Raw genomic sequence first — 18,392 nt, forward strand, 5'->3', positions numbered from 1 at the left:
TTTTTTTTAACAATGCAGTCTCTCACTCATATTATCTCTCAGTATTTGTCCATTTTCAATACAAATTAAAGAAGGAACTTGTTTTTCTCGGGAACTTAATTTCACTATTAAAACTGATCAGTGGTTTTGGTGTCATAGCAGACAGTTAAAACACTGACCAAGTTTATTTTATAACCATGATCTAAAACTTCATAACATACTGCCGTGTCCCGTTACCACCAGCTTAAGATTTGTAGGGATTTGACTGTTAACAAAAATTGTAAATATGTCTTTGAAGATTTTCTTCAAAAGAGAAACAACAAAGCATTGAGTTTTGTACACAAAATGCAACGCAGGAAGTTTTTAAAACATTTATTTCTTCCCTAAAGCAAAGATGCTTCAACACTCTAATGCCGAATAGTTAAAACACCACAATACATTTCTAAAGAAAAAAAAAACTGAACAGAATAATAAAAAGGAGCTCAGATTTCTGTCACAGGAAGTGTCAGTCACAATAAATGCTGCTTCTGCATGTTTTGCTTTCCTTATAGGAAGGATTGACACAATTTCCAGACAGGCGAAGGTATTTTAAACCTCGCATGTTGATTTTCTTGTCTCTCATTGGTCTCAATCAGCCTCAGAGGCTTTTTGGGAGAGACTGTTAAAGCTCAACCTGCTGGAAATAAACAACGGATCACTTTCTGCGCATCTTGCCCGGACTTGAATGCGCCTATCCACTTTCCTCCTAAGATTACAGTGAAGTTTGTTATTGACTTGACATGGCTTTTGGAATTTAAACCTCAAACTGCTTGGCAGGTTGACAAAGTTGAGAAGAGTTCTGGAAACAACAATGCTTTATAAATACTCGATCTCTTTCGAATGCACCCCATTCGCTCGTCCTTACCTTACTTCTTGTGTCTGAGCCAAGTTTCTCTCTCTTAGAGGAGGATGTAAGCGTTTTCACGGTTGAGTTTATAACCGTCAAATTCAGTCTAGCAGCTTCAAACAATCTGGGATCACACAATTTCATATGATATCTAAACTATTTGCCTAACTGACTGCAAAACTATGTTTAATTAGCTGCTACTGCATGACTGACTGACTGGCTGCCTGTCTGCCTGCCAAGCTATCAGACTGGCTGACTGTTGAGGCTTAGTCCTGCTATGTGGTGAGATCATCATCACCGGCAAACATAACAAAAGACTGATGGGAAGAGGCCGCCTATGTGTGTGTGAGTGTGTGTAAGTGCTTGATGGCTTCATTCCTGTATCAACACCGTTCTCTCTGTGGATGAGTCAGTAGGCCAAGCTTGACCATCGTCCTCTCTCATCTCCCTCTATCACACCACACACAAGAAATCAAATAGCTCTCAGCACACACACACACACACACACACACACATACACACACACATACACATGAATGTGGGCTTGAGGGTGAAGTGGTGCTTAAAAGGAATGAACTTAGGGTCAGGGTGAAGAGAGACAAGAGAGGGGATGATAACACTTCTGTTGGGGGACTCTGTGTTTTAGTTTCTGCATTGTGTAAACGGTTCTGGTGACTAAACCTGCCGTTTCCTACCCGAGCATCCCTTCTAAACTACTCCATCTTCCTTACACTTTATAATCATATTTTGTAGGTGTAAATTCTAAAACGCTGACTTTGTTCTGCTAGCCACAAGCATGAGGTCTGAGATAGAAAGCCACGGAGAAAAGTGACAGTCAGAGTGGAGCCCTTGTAAGGAGGGATTTAGCGTGACACCCAGACGTCCGACCTGTTAGTTTCATAGAGAGAAAGTGAGGATTTCAGTGTAACAAAGAGCCAAGCTACTCTCCTATAAGATGCCTAAAAATGTGTGTGTTTGTGTATATAAGTGGGTGTGTGTGTGTACTCTCTTTGCTAGTTGGGTCTCGGGGGCACCATGGTGAGGAAGAGATAGGCAGACGACCAAAATTTCCCTCTCCCACCTTTAGTTTGTTTTAAGTGAAGACAATGTGAAAGAGAGAAGATGAGAGACATGGAAAAGACAGAATAAGGTAAGAAAACACACTTCTATACCAATTAAATGCCCCACTGCCCTGTCTTTTTGTCCCATTTCTGCTCTTTTTTTTTTTCTGTTTTTCTTTATTTCAGTTACCTTATGTTGAGCTCAACCTACCTTTCCTACCTTCTTCTGCTTCTAAATATGACTCGCGTTGTAGTTTGGTTTAGTTCATGTCATCTTTGAGCTTCCCTCCTCTGACACTGCAAACCTAACCTGGATGATCCTCATGAACAGAAGTAACCTGATGTGCAACATGTTTGACACATTAAATAAAACTATGAGTCACCAGTGTCCGTTTGCAGCAGAACAGTTTCTATTCAAATAATATGAAAGGGTTAAATTTGTGTAAAGACAAACCTATCCATGTCAGATTGTCTATTTGTTTTTATATGTTGTACAAGAATGTGTAACAGTACATAAAATTGTGTGGTAATTATGAATAAGTTGTGATGTGCCAATTAAATGCAAAATTTGAACAAAATCAAACCAAAATTAAAACCAAGAGCATCTTTTTAAAAACTCCTCTCATGCCTGCTTTCATTTAGAATAGAAAAAGCTGATTCTGCAGGATAATGCATCGTGACAACCTTATTAAATTGATTACACAAAATTTTCCAAATGATGTGCATTTCTGTGAGGTTAAGAGTAATAATGACACCAAATTTGTTGTGAAACTTGTTTTTATTGATTTTTTAGTAACATATATATTTTTAATTTAAATATATTTTTTATCTACAGAGAAACAAATCACAAATTCTCATTTAAACATTAATTCCATGCAAAATAAATAATAAAATCATATTATAAGTCCTCCACAAAACAGAATATAAAGTCTTTTTCAAATACATTTATCTTTGAGGCTGTAATGATTAATAATTCATTTGGTTTCTTAAAAGAATAATCTACATCATATAAAGATGTGACTTTTATAAAGAATACTTTCTCATTACAAGAGAAAACCTCATAAATCGGTTTGAGAAGGGATGCAGTGCCAATTTAAATAGTGGATAACCCACCTGACCTGCAGGAGGTTATCCCTAATGACATAATAATAATCTTTCTTTAATTCATTCACTGACACAATCAGGAAACTTGACTTATGAGGTGGTTCACTGACTTCTGTCTGAAAGTTAAATAATTTTTAATCAATTTTAAATTCCATAATGGGGACATGAAAGTTGAGGTTTTCCTTTAATGGTTTATAAAAAAAATTATTGCCTTAATCTATATGTTAGTTTTTTGTTGTTTTTTTTTAAATCAGTTTAAATTGAGCTTTATTTACGTCCTTAGACATAAAACCTTGAGAAAAATCTTGCCAAAAACTCGGATAAACTGCAACAGCCTTGACCATTAAGTTTTCGTGTGAGGATATAAATAGACTTCACAAGTCCAAACACAGAAGCTTTCTCATGGAGTGGAGAAGGGATGCGAAGTGCTGAACTCACCAGTGACGTGGTGATACTGGTGGCTTTTCCTGCCGGGGGAAGATTTAATAAACGCAGAAAAACAAACAGAGTCTGTGCTGTGACGGCTTTGCTGCAGGGTGAGGACGGTGGCACTCTGGACACATCCTCCTCTAGGAAGGATGCGGAGTTGTGGAGAGAGAAAAAAAGAAAAGAAAAAGCAAACAGGAGCCGTGGACGGGTGTCTTTAACCCCGCCGTGAACCCACGACCTTACCTTCCGACTACTTCCCATTACCTCTGCACGACATTTAGCCCACATACCGCAGAGCGCACACACGCACGCGCAGCATTGTGTGGGTCTGTGTGGAAGGGTGCACGGGAGCAGAGAGGGCGGCGGCGTGCTGTTCATGGAGGGGTCGAAAGAATGAAAACCACCGTGTTCACAGGGCAATTACAAAGAGACATGGGCGCTTCATGGTCTCTGCAGCCACAGTCAGATGGAAATATGCTGAAGCAAAGAGGCTCACATGGATTTTTTTTTTTTTTTGCCTTTTTTATCTCACAAAGAACACCCATTTTCTCTAGTTTAAAAACTTATCTCCCTTCTCATATCAGCAACGGAAACAGCAGAACAGAAAACATTAAGTTGACGAGATAATTAAATATTTATCAATCAATCAATCAATCAAAGATACTATATATATATATATATATATATATATATATATATATATATATATATATATATATATATATATATATATATATATATATATATATATATATATATATATATATATATAATGAAGACAAATTAGGTTCAAAATCGTTATTAAATTGTTTTTGTGGCTGAAAAAGAAGGTAGAAATTGCACTGATTGTGTTTCTGTTAAAGCCACTACATCTATAAACATTTGTAAGACTTGTTCAGATTTCCCCATCAGAAAGGATTTTCCTATGATCTGTAAGAATAATTCAAAAGTAATTCTGGCTATTTAATATCCTTAAAGGTCAACAGAATATTTGTCTAACTTGGGGTGTCTGTAGAGCTCAACTACAATCTGCGTCCGTCAAAAATATGTAAGAGGACACTATTATTTCCTAAAGGCTATGTCTGTATTCTGTCTTTGAGTCTAATTAGCCTTCTGTGTCTGCAAACACATTGTCTTTGTTTACTGTATGTGTCTAATAAACACTAAACTGGTTTTATTCCCAATAATCTTTACTGGTTATGTCAGGGGGGATAGAAATGTATTTATTTATGTATTTTTCTGTAATGCTTTGTGATACCTTTTCCTCAGAAGCAGCTGAGCAGATAAGGCTGAAGCTAAAGGTCGTGGTTGCTTAAGAAGTGAAATGAAGCGGCCGCAGGAGAGATGGCGGAGGGCAGACCCGCAACTGCAGCTGCCACGCATCAATGTTTGATAAGCAGGCGGGATAATGGCTACTTAAAACAGTCAAACATAAACATCTTCATCACACTCTGACATCTGCCATCCATAGCTAATAATATAAACATGAATAATGAATGAAGGGTGATAATTAAGCTGAAATATCCCAATCATATTTCAAAGATGGATGTAGGTCAAGACTACATGTCTTAACGTTTTATAATATTAATGATTTGTTTGATGATTATTTCACTTCAGATTTTTTCCTTGTGTTTTTTTTTAAGTGAGTAAATTGCACAGAATAGATTGCAGGTTTAGATGTAGGCTCCATTTTTGGTTCAGCTGTGTGTGTAAGTGTGTGTGTGTGTGTGTGTGTGTGCAAGGGCCCAGTGAAAACATTACGGTTTCAACAGCAGGGAGCGGGTGAGCGTGGTGGGTTATAAACCTGATACAAACCACTAATACCTACTAGAGAAGCCAATCAGGGTGATTTTAAGGCTGATTTCTTCACCACAATCAATTCAAACACAAAAACAAACTAAAAGAAATGAATTAATAACAATAATAATGTTAATTGAACTTAAGGTTTTATTTTAGTGAATAAGTAGGAATTTCCTGTATCTTAATATAAAAGTTATTTATCCACAGCCAACATTCATTTTTCTGACATAATTCCCTATTTATTATTTTAAAAATTCAATTTTTCTTCATATTGATGCAAACATCTCAATTAAAATCAGGGTGATGCGTTTGTGTGAAACTTTAAAGTATCTTTTCATCAATACTAGCAAACAAAAACAACAGCAATAATAATAATAATAATAATAATAATAATAATAATAATAATAATAATAATAATAATAATAATAATAGCATATAGGGTGGTTTATGCAGCCTTTCTTCACGGGTCATCCTCCTGCTGACCTGTTGCACATCTTCCTTCCCTCCATGTTCTCCTAGACGTTATCTATTGATCTGGGAGCCTAATGGAGATTCAGACACAAACCAGATTGGACGGACGCTGCTCAGCCGTAAGTAAACGGCATCTTGGTCGACACATCCCTCCGTTATTCTCCTGGAATAACGGACGCTACAAGATCCAGTTAGAAGACGGTGAGCTCCGGTCCTCGCTTCTGATTGGCTGCTGAGTCGCAGCCTCTGAGGTAGGCTACTCACACCTGAGCCGGCATAAACTCTTGGACACTTTGTCAATCTTTTACTCATCAAGCAGGTAGAGAAGCTAGAAAAGTATTCAGGCAGATCGATCACTGAAATCTAAATCAATGTGTTTGATTTAAATAGGCCACATAATGAACTACAAAGCCTTCAAAGGATCAACAATACTTTTACTGGTGCGACACCAAACTCAAATAACTAAAATGTACAATAAAGGGCCCTTAAATGGATTTCAAATCTATATATGTCTAAGTTTTTTTTCTTTTCTTTTCTTTCCTTTTCTTTCTTTTTTTTTTATTTTATTTTTTTACTTTTTCAGTCAAAGATTTACCCAGGGAAAGTCACAGCATCCTGGCAAGCCTGGCTCTTATCCTAACATCATGCTTAGAAATGTCTAAGACTTTAGCTGTTTAACTGCTCTCTGGATCTTCTAAATTATCCTCCACAAGGATGTGAAAAGAAAAGTGTTTTGGAGCCTATTAAGACAGATTTGTGTCATTAATATTAATATCTTTTAAATGTGTCAGGAAGAAGAGAACAATGTCTTCAGGCTACTTTCACAATTTCTCTGTGAAGTTCAGCATCTTAAATGTTATTGTTGGCAGTGGAATTTTAATGAAGGGCTGTCTGAAATTGAAAGTACTTTGTCAGGCTGATTGTGGCCTTCAGACAACATGCTCATGCTAAAACCCTTGCTGCCACTTCTATTGAGAAAAAAAGTATGAGAAAATTCTCCAACAAGCATGAGTTTCAACAATTCTTGCACTTTTTCAGTCTTCCTGTCTGCTCCGGGCAGGAATTGTTCTCCTGAACAATGATCAGGCCAACAATCCCATGCACACTGACTGGATATGACATGGCCCACCTCTATTACACTTCATGTCTGCCTCAAACTTGACTTGGGGGATAAACAGGCAATCGAGTGGAGTAATGTCAAAAGCTGCAGTCAAGGACAAGAGGGACGAGGAGAAGGCGAGGTTGTCTGTTATGTAAAAAAACAACGATCAAAATATGAGAAAACAGCAGGATAGGTGACACTGTGACAGTTGCAGACACACATTTACAAAGGAAGCACTTAATCTAGATCAACCTAGTCAGTTAATTGGACACAGGAATACTTGGTGAAACTATTTATCTGTCAAGAAGCTTAAGTTCTGCTTGTCATGACAGGAGTTAAATGAGTATGGCAAGCTGCTACTGAGTGTTAACACAGGTCTGGAAGCTGGATCACAGTTCAGCTCATGGAAAACCTGACACCAAATTTTATGTTTATGATGGACATGCAATCTTTTTATGATTATTCCAAAACGTACCTTTAGCTTGATTGCATTTATATACTTATAGTTAAGGTTATAAATGGTTAAGAGTTCAAAGTAGGTTATTGGAAGCAAAATGACAAGATTTCACTCTTATGCTAGAATATGAAAAGATATCAGAAAAGATTCAAATGATGCTGTTAATGTTTGTCAACAAAACCTTAATAAAATAGTTTGTGTTTATCTCTCAAATGAAGGAAAGATAAAGTGTGAAAATGCACAAATGGAAGTATTATTTAGCAAAATAGGTCCCTTGTAGCTCAAATTTGCACATGAGCCAATGTTGTTACTTAACTGTTCTCTCATGTTTTCTCTGTTTTAAAATAAATGATTAAAAAGCCTGAAAATAAGCTGAGGTGAAATGCCATTCTTAGTCTTTATGATAACTTTGTATATAAAAAAAAATCACAAAGTTATCAAAAAATTTAAGATCATAGAAGAAACTATGATAAATTTGAAAAACTAGTTCAAATCCTTCAGTCAAAATACATTTACTATATCAGGGAAGAGAAGATAAACCAATTCATTTTGTTTTGGTCTGATTTACTGTCAAATTTGTCTTGCGTGTATTGCAGTGTGATGTTTTTCACTCTCAAACAGCCTCGTGATCCCTTCCACCATATCAGTAGCTCATAAATAAGAGGCTATTTCACTGCTGAAATGTTAAAATGGAAAGGGTCAGCTGTGGAGCGCGTGGCCAGCCCATGAGCGTCTAAGTACGGGTTAAAAGGGACTCCGTGGCCAGAGAGTTGAGTAGCCTCGACTGTATGCATGCTGTCTGTGGTACCAGCATCTCCCACTATAATAAGCTGTGAGAAGGATATGTCACCCCCAGTAATTACAGCTTGTCGGCTCTTGTGACACCGGGCTAAAGGGCCATCTCCACAGCTCCTATCTGTGCGTAAAAGCGCTTAATCAGCCTCGACAGTCAAATCCAAAACAGTCATATTTTGGAGGTGTAGGGCGGTGTTGGTGTGGTTTTGGGCATTGTGTTGGGCTTCATCCAGACTTCTGTGGATCTCAGGCTACTTTTATACATTTATCTTCAACTGACTGATGTGCAATCGTCCTTTAAGATGTGAAAGTTGTGATTAGTGTTGATGTGAAAGTTGTTTTTCCTTTCAATAAGTTTTCTTCTAAACAACAAAAGGAAAGGAGCGGGCTTGGAAGGTGAGCATCATATGTAAAGCTTGGGGCAATGCATCAGATATGCACCCATTTTATGTATTTCTCTCTGCATCTCTGTCTCTAAATGAGTTCATCTACCTGGAAGAGTGAGCAGGCGGCTTCCCCCGGCGCTGCTGCTCCACGTCGCTTTGCTGCATCAGGCGACTGCGCCTTTAAACTTATGTTGGAGAAGATGACACGAGAAAATTAGCATTTAACATGGTGTTATGTCAAATAAGAGGGGGTGTTTTTGTCTCACCAAATTATTTCTGAAAAATGCATTTCTTAAGGATATGGAAACCTAACTGTTACGCAAGATGCCAGCAGTTAGGAAAAGCGTCACTTTGTCGGGGGAAAAAAACACATTTTTCTTTATAAATCCTATTTTCCATCGCAAATATGTGGAACAGTTTCCTACTTTTCACTTTAAAAACGTCGTCAGTGGAAGAGAGAAGGACTTCTGCTGGGTGGAAAGTAGGAAACTTTGGTTTAGGAAATTGGACGTTGAGGAAAATGGCGCAATGACAGGCTTTCTGGACGTAGGACATTACCTCATAACGACAGAGGAGGCATTACGCAGAAATATTCAGCTGAAAATGAAAACTGAAAATGAATTTGAAGTTTAAAAATCGTTCGGGAAATATGATGGGAGCCACCTGTTTTCAGAACGACCACTTGCTGAAAGAAAGACTACATGAACCTAATTGAGTTTTAAGTGGTGTCTGTGGTTTGGAAGAGGGGGTGTCCACTTCAGGGATCTGCCAAACTCCTCCAGTTTGTACCTGAATTGAGGAGCAGCGATGTGTTGCTGATGCGGCTCAACAAGCCACATTGGGGGCCACACGAAGGGGTGATCAGAGGGGCCCAGAGTCCGATCTATGGTCAGTGCTCTCTTGGGGGATGGAGGATGATGCTAAATGAACTTCCTTCTGCAGAGGCAATAAGCTGGCATGTCAAGCCTCATTCAACAAACAATGAAAGACGTTTCAAGTTTGCGACTGGGTTTAGCCTACGTTCGCGCGCCCCCATCACCCCTCTGTTCCTCAGTCCCGAATGGGATCACAGTCTAAGATATTAAACATCTTTTTCCAGTAAATATCAGTCAGACTGAAGGTCTGCAACAACGTGTCAATCAGCAGCGCGATGACAGAATGAGATGAGCGAAACTGCAGCGACATTTGAGGGGAAATAGACAGAATTCCACACATGCACACACGCGCACACGACAGGCAGGCATGCGTCGCAGACCCGAACCTGGACAGAAAAAGCACCTCTCCCTGAGTGAGCGGAAAAACTGGGGATGTAGGGGGGGGGGAGAGAAGAGGGCGCGCAGCTCCACTCTTCCAGAGTCTCACACACAAGATCCGGGGCGCACGGCTCCATTGAGTAAGAGGAGGCTTTTGCAGGGAGGTTCATTAGAAGTAACGAGTTGACACAAGGTAAATCTTAATGTTGAGGCGCCTTTCTCTACCGGCCCGGGGAGGAGCCCTCATTAACTGTCGCTAACAACCCGTGTAAATACACTGATTGGACAGCTCCGATACAAGCTCCCAGCCCTGCCAGGAAGTCCCCCTAATGAGACCACACAATAAAAACAATAAAAGAAAAGAAGGAGGGAGAGGGAGAGAGGGAGAGAGATGTTAAAACTTTTGTACAAGCTCTGCTATTAAAGTTGGCGCCACATTTAGTGACTATCACTGAAACAACACTTTAAAAAAAAGAAAAAAGAAAAAAGCTACTTTTATTCCATCCCGACTTTTGTTGTGAATTTTTCTGACATCAAATAAGGTGCTGTGTCATTTTTGGATCTGCAAATGTACAGCCGTCTGACTTAATGTACTTGTCACTAAAAATACTCATTCTGATTTTTTTTTTCAGTTTGAACAGGATCACAAATGATTTTGTTGTTATCATTAAAAAAAACAGATTCATCTTGATTAGGACCAGATGGAAATATTTATACAAAATATCATGGAAATTGTCAGTGTACAACACACTGCAGAAAATAATAATAAATAATTCAGTTCCGTGTTTTTATCCAAACAAACAGAATCCTGTTGATGGCACAAAGATGTGTCACAAACTTTTAGCTTTTCCCCTTTTTTGTAATACCTATGTGCTTTTGAATAAAAATTATGTAATGTGTGAACATTTGAACTAATTTTGTATTTTCGTTTAAAAACCGATTAAGTATTTTTGTTTCACATATTTTCTGGAAAATCTGAACTAAAAAAAAAACAAAAACAAACAAAAAAAAAACTCTGTGTCGTCTAATAAAAGAAAAAAAAATCTAGTGCTTCTAATAATGACTTGCTTAGACTGACATTTTTTACAGCGTGGAGTCTCCGCATCCTGGACTGGTCAGTGTGGGATGGAGGGGATTGTGCGCCCCGTCCCGACAGCATCACACATCTGCTCTGCAAACGCACCGAATATATGCGGTGCTCAGTGGAAAAACAGGCAGCAAAAAAAAAAAAATTTTTAAATTAAAATAAAATGAAAAAAAATAATTAAAACGATTCTTGTTTCTGGAGAAAGAAACGTCCATTAAAGCAGTGATCCTGTCGGGTGAGTCTTTTACTTTCTTAAACCGTTTAACTCACCGGTACAAATAATAATATAAGAGGAAACATCAGCTCACAGAGGACGGAATTTACTGGAAGCGCTTCTGAATTTCCATGTGGATGTCGGACAATCTTAACAATGAAACAGCAGCTGAGCCGGTGCAGCTTCACGTACAAGCTCAGATGGAGGCATTTTGAGGACATCATCCTGCACGTAACGAAGAAGACAAATAAAAAAAAGTAAAGAAAAGAAAACCAAGGCAGAATTGCTGCGGGAACATATTTTCTTGAAACAAATTGCATCAATTAAAACTATTCTTTAAAAAAAAAAATACAAAAGGCATCTCACTTTGAAGAAAAACAAAAAGATAATATTTTCCCGATACATACCCCTTATAAGTCCCAGTCTTCTGTGGTGTGGAGTTGAGCTGAATTCAGGATGGAGCAGCAGCACATGAGGCTGTCCTCTGTTTGCCAGAGAGGGGGGGTGTGCTGCCTTTTCTGGCCAGCCTCTGCCAAACCGGGGTCAACGAGGGAGCAAAAAATAAAACAAGATCCTTTCTTTCGTGCCTTCTTTCTCTTTTCCTGTTACCTATAACAGTCAACACCTTTTTCTTTCTTCCTCTCATCCGATCCCCTTCTCTCCCTCACTCCCGTATATGACGTAACATCAGCTTTGTTTATTTGCTCTCCTTATTGGAACAAACTGATAACGGAATTAACTTATTAAATGGCAATTATCTGGCATTGTAAAGGCAAGTTTATCATGTCTTACACATTCTGTGCCAGAAGAAGTGAAGGAATCAAAGAATAACGCTTGAAGGAGGGTGTTTAACAAGAAAATCAATAAGTTAAGTTAAATAAAATAAAGTTTTTCTTTGTATTACACAATGGTTCATCACTAAGAAGACTTCCCAGGGAAATAAACGGGGCTGCAAAGCAAAAGCACTGTTGTCTGTATGTGCTTGACCAACACATTTGTGATGTTGGAGCACACAAAATGCTGTTTGTGTTGCCGTGTCTGGAAGGTTTTAGGCTGTAAGTAAACGGAGAAGACGTTAAATGCTCCTCGTGCATTCAGAGCTCCCGTCCCCCGCTGCTCGGAACATTCAGCAAGCTCTCGGATAAACACACAATTACGGCAGGTGAATAAACTTGTTTGGGGGGTGTTAATTACATGCTTAACGTAAACAAAAGCCATGTAAAAGAATGTGAATTACCAGTGGCTTTCCTCCCTGAATCCCCCATTCAGGTTTTACATTTCACCTCCAGTTTCTAGCAGTGATTTCCGAATTGCCTGCGAGGGCAGCTCCCCAAACAAGGCACCTCCAAAACATAATGCTGGATAATACCTGCAGCTTCGCCTTGCATTGTGATCACTTAAATTAGTGAACCCAGTCAGGTATAGGAGGCTTTGCATATTGGGAGCAATCCTGCTAAGCCTTCACTCTCAACTTATAGTGTCGGGGTCGTTTGTGCATGTGTGTGTGTGTGTGTGTGTGTGAGAGAGAGAGAGAGAGAAAGGGGAGAGGGGTTATAGGCTAGGAGGTTAGTTTTAACACCAGCATGAAAATACCAGTCTTTACTTCCAGTCCACAGAGCTTTCCAATGGGACCAATTCAAGTGCCACTTGGAATTAGTCCTCCTGAGTTTCGTGTAACAGCGCAGTGGACAGGTTTGATCCCACGCACTGCCCTACCCCCCCACACAAACACAACACCCAAAAGGTAAGGCAAGATCATCACGACCACTGTTCTAAATCACACACACACACCCCTCCAGGCACAGAGGCGGGCGCAACATCTTATATGCACACAGTAAAGTGCTCCTCTGCGCAAAACACCTGTGCGTAAAAAGACTGCAAATATTGGCAGGATAACTGCACGATGGAAGCCACATGTTCCAGTGCGTCACTTTTAGGGTTAAATACTAAACAGGTGACCATACATGCAAGCGGAGCTGGTCTACTTACTGTCCCTCCAAGCTTCGAGTCGGTGGTCTATCTGTCCAGCTCCGGAGAATGTGCAAGAACCGGAGAGAGGGAAAGAAAAGTTTTGAATTCCTGAATGAATTTGGAGAAAGGCAGCTTAGGATCATTATGTCAGCTTTATTGAGGGCGGATTAAGCGGAGTCTAGATGCTACGCCTTGTGCATGGCTGTTGCACAATGTGAGCACTGTTCGTTTTGGAGTGAACTCGCAGTATTTTAACACCCTATAAGCCCTGTCTAAATATGAAGCCGTTTTAGCCATAAACATGAAAATCACACCGCCTGGGCTACCGCTGTAAGCCGAATCCTATGACTGGATGTGGACATTGATCATGTCCTTACCACCAGATCAAATACATGAAAACTGCTTTTATGTCTCCAAGAAGCTTTCATGTTGCCATTTGATTGTAATTCCAATACAAGTCTAATGGTTTTAATGAGAAGGCTGGAGGATTTTTTTTTTTACAGAAAAATTATGATAAACTATTAAAAGGGCAATACTACTGGCAATTTAGGTTTCCAAATGACATATCTGTGTTAAAGCAACAGCAATGCGCATCGATATTAATTCGGAACAATAAAAAAATTTGTTGTATGGAGAGAAAAGCAGTGGGCAGGGGGCCAGAGCTGCACCCAGAGTCCCGGAGGCAGGGCCGGGGACAGCAGGAGGGGGAGCGGCATCACAGTGCAGCATACACTCAGACCAGCACCACCCAACAAAATGTGACCACACACACCAGCGAGCCCGAGTCAAGTCAAAATCAGAGCATGTCAGAATTTTTTCGAAAATATATTACTTAAAAAAAAAAAAAAGAAAAAAAAAAAAAAAAGCAATAATCCATAATCAAGAGTGTTCACTATGCCACAGTGTGATATTTAAAGAAAAAAAACAAAACAAGAAAGACCCTAACATGCTGAGTTTTCGCCTGTCTTACACCAAAACAAACGAGCTGATGAAGAAAAATGATCAACTTGGAGGGGAAAAAAAAAAAACTGAACGAAAATAATGTGCTTCTATTCAAAACGTGGATTCCCGAGTTGTAGTCATTGCTTGTCCATTTGTCACCCATTTAAAGCTCCCTCCGCTTCCCTCCACTCCCACCCTCCCTCCCAGTCTCTGCTAAGCATCTCCAGTCTACATATCTTCTTTAGCTTTAACGAGCCTCGTTAAGATCGCAATAATATTCCACCCTCTAATTGCTCATTCCATTCAGTAGATAGGCGAGCATTGGCTTGTGCGTGATGCGCGCGGGGCGGTGGGAGGGTTGCTGTGGAGATCGGAGACTCTGATAACCCCCCGTGCGTGCTGCACAAGTGGTGAAAGCCTCGCGCTACGTACTGGCTAATGATTGGCACGCTTGACAGTGATTGGCAGGGCTGCCATGACAACGCTACAACGACACCAAGAAGACCAATAGAAAAGGGAAACAAAATGTTTCAATGCTACACTCAACGGCGGATTTAGGGGGGAGATATTATGAGGCTGGTGTCATTAGGCGATAGCCATTGAATCATTCAATCTTTTTTACTTGCCGTATTTATCGGTTTTTTTCCCCTTTTTCTCGATAATTTTCTTTCTCTCTCAGGTCATTTCCATGGTTTTCAGATCCCCTTTAGAGCTTTATCCCTCCCATTTCTTCCTGCCTAACTTCGCTGATCGCCCACTGCTCCTGGCGAACAGCGCTCCCACCACCAGGTCTCCAGAAGACTTGTCCATGTTTCAGCTACCGACCCTCAACTTCTCCCCGGAGCAGGTGGCGAGCGTCTGCGAGACGCTGGAGGAGACCGGGGACATCGAACGGCTGGGCCGCTTCCTCTGGTCCCTGCCTGTGGCTCCGGGAGCGTGCGAGGCGATCAACAAGCACGAGTCCATCCTGCGCGCCCGCGCTGTTGTGGCTTTCCACACGGGGAATTTCAGAGACCTCTACCACATTCTGGAGAACCACAAGTTCACCAAGGACTCGCACGGTAAACTGCAGGCCATGTGGCTGGAAGCCCACTACCAGGAGGCCGAGAAGCTGCGCGGTCGTCCCCTCGGACCTGTCGACAAGTACCGCGTGCGGAAGAAGTTTCCGCTGCCTCGGACCATCTGGGACGGGGAGCAGAAGACGCACTGTTTCAAAGAGAGGACACGGAGCCTGCTGAGAGAATGGTACCTTCAGGACCCATATCCAAACCCAAGCAAGAAAAGAGAACTGGCTCAAGCCACTGGACTCACTCCCACACAGGTCGGAAACTGGTTTAAAAACCGGAGGCAACGAGACAGAGCTGCGGCGGCCAAAAACAGGTTGGTGATGTTTCCCTGCGCCGCCTGCCCATGACAAATGTGTGTGTTTTCGATCCAAAAAGAAGAGGGTTATTTAAAATGTGGTTATGCTTTCGGACACAGGGATTATGATCCACATGCAGGGAGCTGACTGCGGCGACGTGTTTGTTAGGATGTAAAAGAAAAAAAAAAACACTTTGCAGTTGCAAATGCAAAAAGTTCCCTAAATATGTGCAGTATGCTTTGTTTTTATTTAAAATTCACATGTTCTACGAAAGACTGAATAATAATAATAATAATGATAATATTAATAATATTATTAATAATAATAACAATAATAATTATAACAACAATAGTTTGGGCAGATTAATCAATTTGATGCAACAGAATAATAAAAAAAATACGATTTGTATTCATGTTATGTAAGTAGGTAAACTTCAATAAACAATATAATAAAAGCATAAGCTTGATCTAATTCGCCAATTTTACGTTTCCTCATTGTTTATTATATATTTAACTTTTTAATCTATTATTTTCCGTGTAAGAGTCAACATTTTAAAAGAAGATTTAATGCTTAAGGTGGATGTTAAAAGTAGCCACTGTTAAACATATTTACAGTAAATATTCAAAAAACATTTTTGATTATTATGAAGGAAAATGTAAATTACCAGGAGCCTATATATTAAACTACTAAGGGTTATTGCAGCATATTTGCTTTGATGAAATGTTGAATTTAGCTTAAACAGAAATGTTTTAGTTAGATGTTGGTTTGCAATATTATTATTTATATATATATATATATATATATATATATATATATATATTATAAATATTATGTATTCAGTATTTTTCTCAGCGTACGTTGTATTTTTCATATGCCAAGTATTTATCGTTTTAAACATATTTGAAAACAGAGTTAATTTAAATATATATTAGAGTAATATTGACATTACTTCACTAAATGAAAAAGAGGTTGTATTCATAACATGTATGGTATCATTTCATTGAAATGCTATAATTGATTAGAAAACATCTCGCAGAGCAATAAGCCATATGAACACTATTCTAATCTTTTTGATAAACGAAGAGATATATTTCCGCACTGACATTATCCTGTTGTGATGGAGTTATTATCGTGATTGGACTGGAGATAAACATTTAGGATGATTGGAGTAACCTGGATCTCGACGTCATTCATTCATACACTTCCATCAGACTAAACTACATCTGTGTCAAAGCCTCGCGACGGTTTGCATGTATAAAAAGGCAAATATTTTTAGTTTGACAAACAAGAATAATTTGGTTTTAGTGGTGCAATCATGGGGCGGTTAAGTAAAACTGCAGAATCAAGAAAACATAATAAAGGAATGGAGATTATGTCTTAAAATAAGATACACATCTAAAACAGACCTAAAACGCACTGTTTTGGAATTAAATCTTTTTGTACTGATGTGACAGAACAGTTTTGGGAAAATACTCCTTTACTTGCGCCATGAGCAGCCATACTTTTGCAACAAAAAGAAAGTCCATTACATTTCTTCCAACATTTGGTAGTCTAAGTAGCGCCGTGTTTTGTCCCCTGAAAGCTGCCCGTTTGATAAAAGCATGCATGCATGGCTGGGGCCGGCAGGGGGAAAGAAAAGGCGAGTTTGAACCCCTATTTTGCAGGAGAAGGAGGAGGGGAAGGGGACATTCTCAGGTCTAATTGCCATTTCTCTCATTTTTCTTCTCTTTTCTCCCCTCCTCGCTTCTTTTCTTCTTCAGGCTCCAGCACCAAGCAATAGGACCGACCGGTATGAGGTCCCTCTCAGAGGCCGGTCTCACCCCTCACAGCTCGGCAGAGTCGCCTTCAACTGCGGCCAGTCCCACCACCAGCGTTTCCAGTATGACAGAGAGAGTTGATAATGGGACGTCCATCCTGTCAGTCACATCCAGCGACTCGGAGTGCGATGTATGATATGGAGAGAGGGGGGGGGGAGAAAGAAACACAAAAACAAACAAAAAGAGAAATATTTACAGGGAAAATGGACCTGAAAGGAAGAAAAGAGACATTAAATATGGCGGATGAAAAAAAGGACCGATTGATATAAATATTAAAATAAAAGAGATAAAAGCACGTCGGTTTTTTTTTTTTTTTTTTTTTTTTTTTTATTATTAAAGCGCTTTCAAAGGACCCACTTTTACCCTTCCTCTTCATACCCCCACCCCCAACAGCACCACCACAACTACTAAACTACTTGCATGATGTTTTTTATTTTTTAATTTTGTAAACAGGTGGAAAAAAAAAACCTGAATGCAAGATTTTCCATCAGGAACATCAACCAGAGGGAATTAAAAACAACTCGTCTTCGTGTCTCGTCGCACTTTTTCTCCCCACCCACCCCCTCCATCTCCGGTTTTAGTCCAAGTGATGATGATGATGGTGACGGCAAGGAAGTCGCCGTGCAGACAAGATGCAATCCTCCTTTCATTTTGTGTTCATCAGACAATCATTTTAAGTCGTAAGCACCTTTTTTAATCCACTTCTGTCACTGCCTGTGTGGGGTACATAGTAAAAAAAAAAAAAAAAAAAAAAAAAAAAAAAAAAAAAAAAAAATGTCGGACGGAACCGTTTAATGACTGTATCAGATTTTTATTTTTATTTTCAAAATTTTATATTGAATTATGTATATCTCAAATAATGCGATCATTCTCCCGGTCTGTAATATACGTGTAGAAATATGCTTGTACATAATTATTGCTCCCCCCCCCCCCCCCCCCCCCCCCCCCAGTGTCATCATCTTTTCTATCCCTCCTCACTTTTCTTGACTTGGTGTTCCTACATAAAATATTTGTCAAAACTTATAACTGAAGTGCTGCAGGCGTTTTTGTTGCTTTTGGTTCAGTTGGGTCACTTATGACACATTACTGGTCATATATATATATATATATATATATATATATATATATATATATATATATATATATGTATATATATATATATATATATATATATATATATATATATATATATATATATATATATATATATATATATATATATATATATGCTTTCTGCAGGTTGCTGAAAGATGGTTTTCTCTTGCGCGTCTAAAT

General features: G+C 39.3%; 1 protein-coding gene across 1 annotated transcript; it reads left to right on the forward strand.

The window, feature by feature from the left end:
• Positions 1–14,625: 14,625 nt before the first annotated feature.
• Positions 14,626–17,253, forward strand: six3a (SIX homeobox 3a; the record flags this gene model as incomplete). Its single annotated transcript, XM_079249080.1, has 2 exons — positions 14,626–15,317; positions 17,061–17,253. 2 exons carry the CDS (start codon positions 14,626–14,628, stop codon positions 17,251–17,253), a joined length of 885 nt encoding a protein of 294 aa, XP_079105206.1.
• Positions 17,254–18,392: the final 1,139 nt, after the last annotated feature.

Source organism: Telmatherina bonti (genome assembly GCF_933228915.1).
Source record: "Telmatherina bonti genome assembly, chromosome: 11".
In the NCBI taxonomy this organism is placed as follows: Eukaryota; Metazoa; Chordata; class Actinopteri; order Atheriniformes; family Telmatherinidae; genus Telmatherina; species Telmatherina bonti.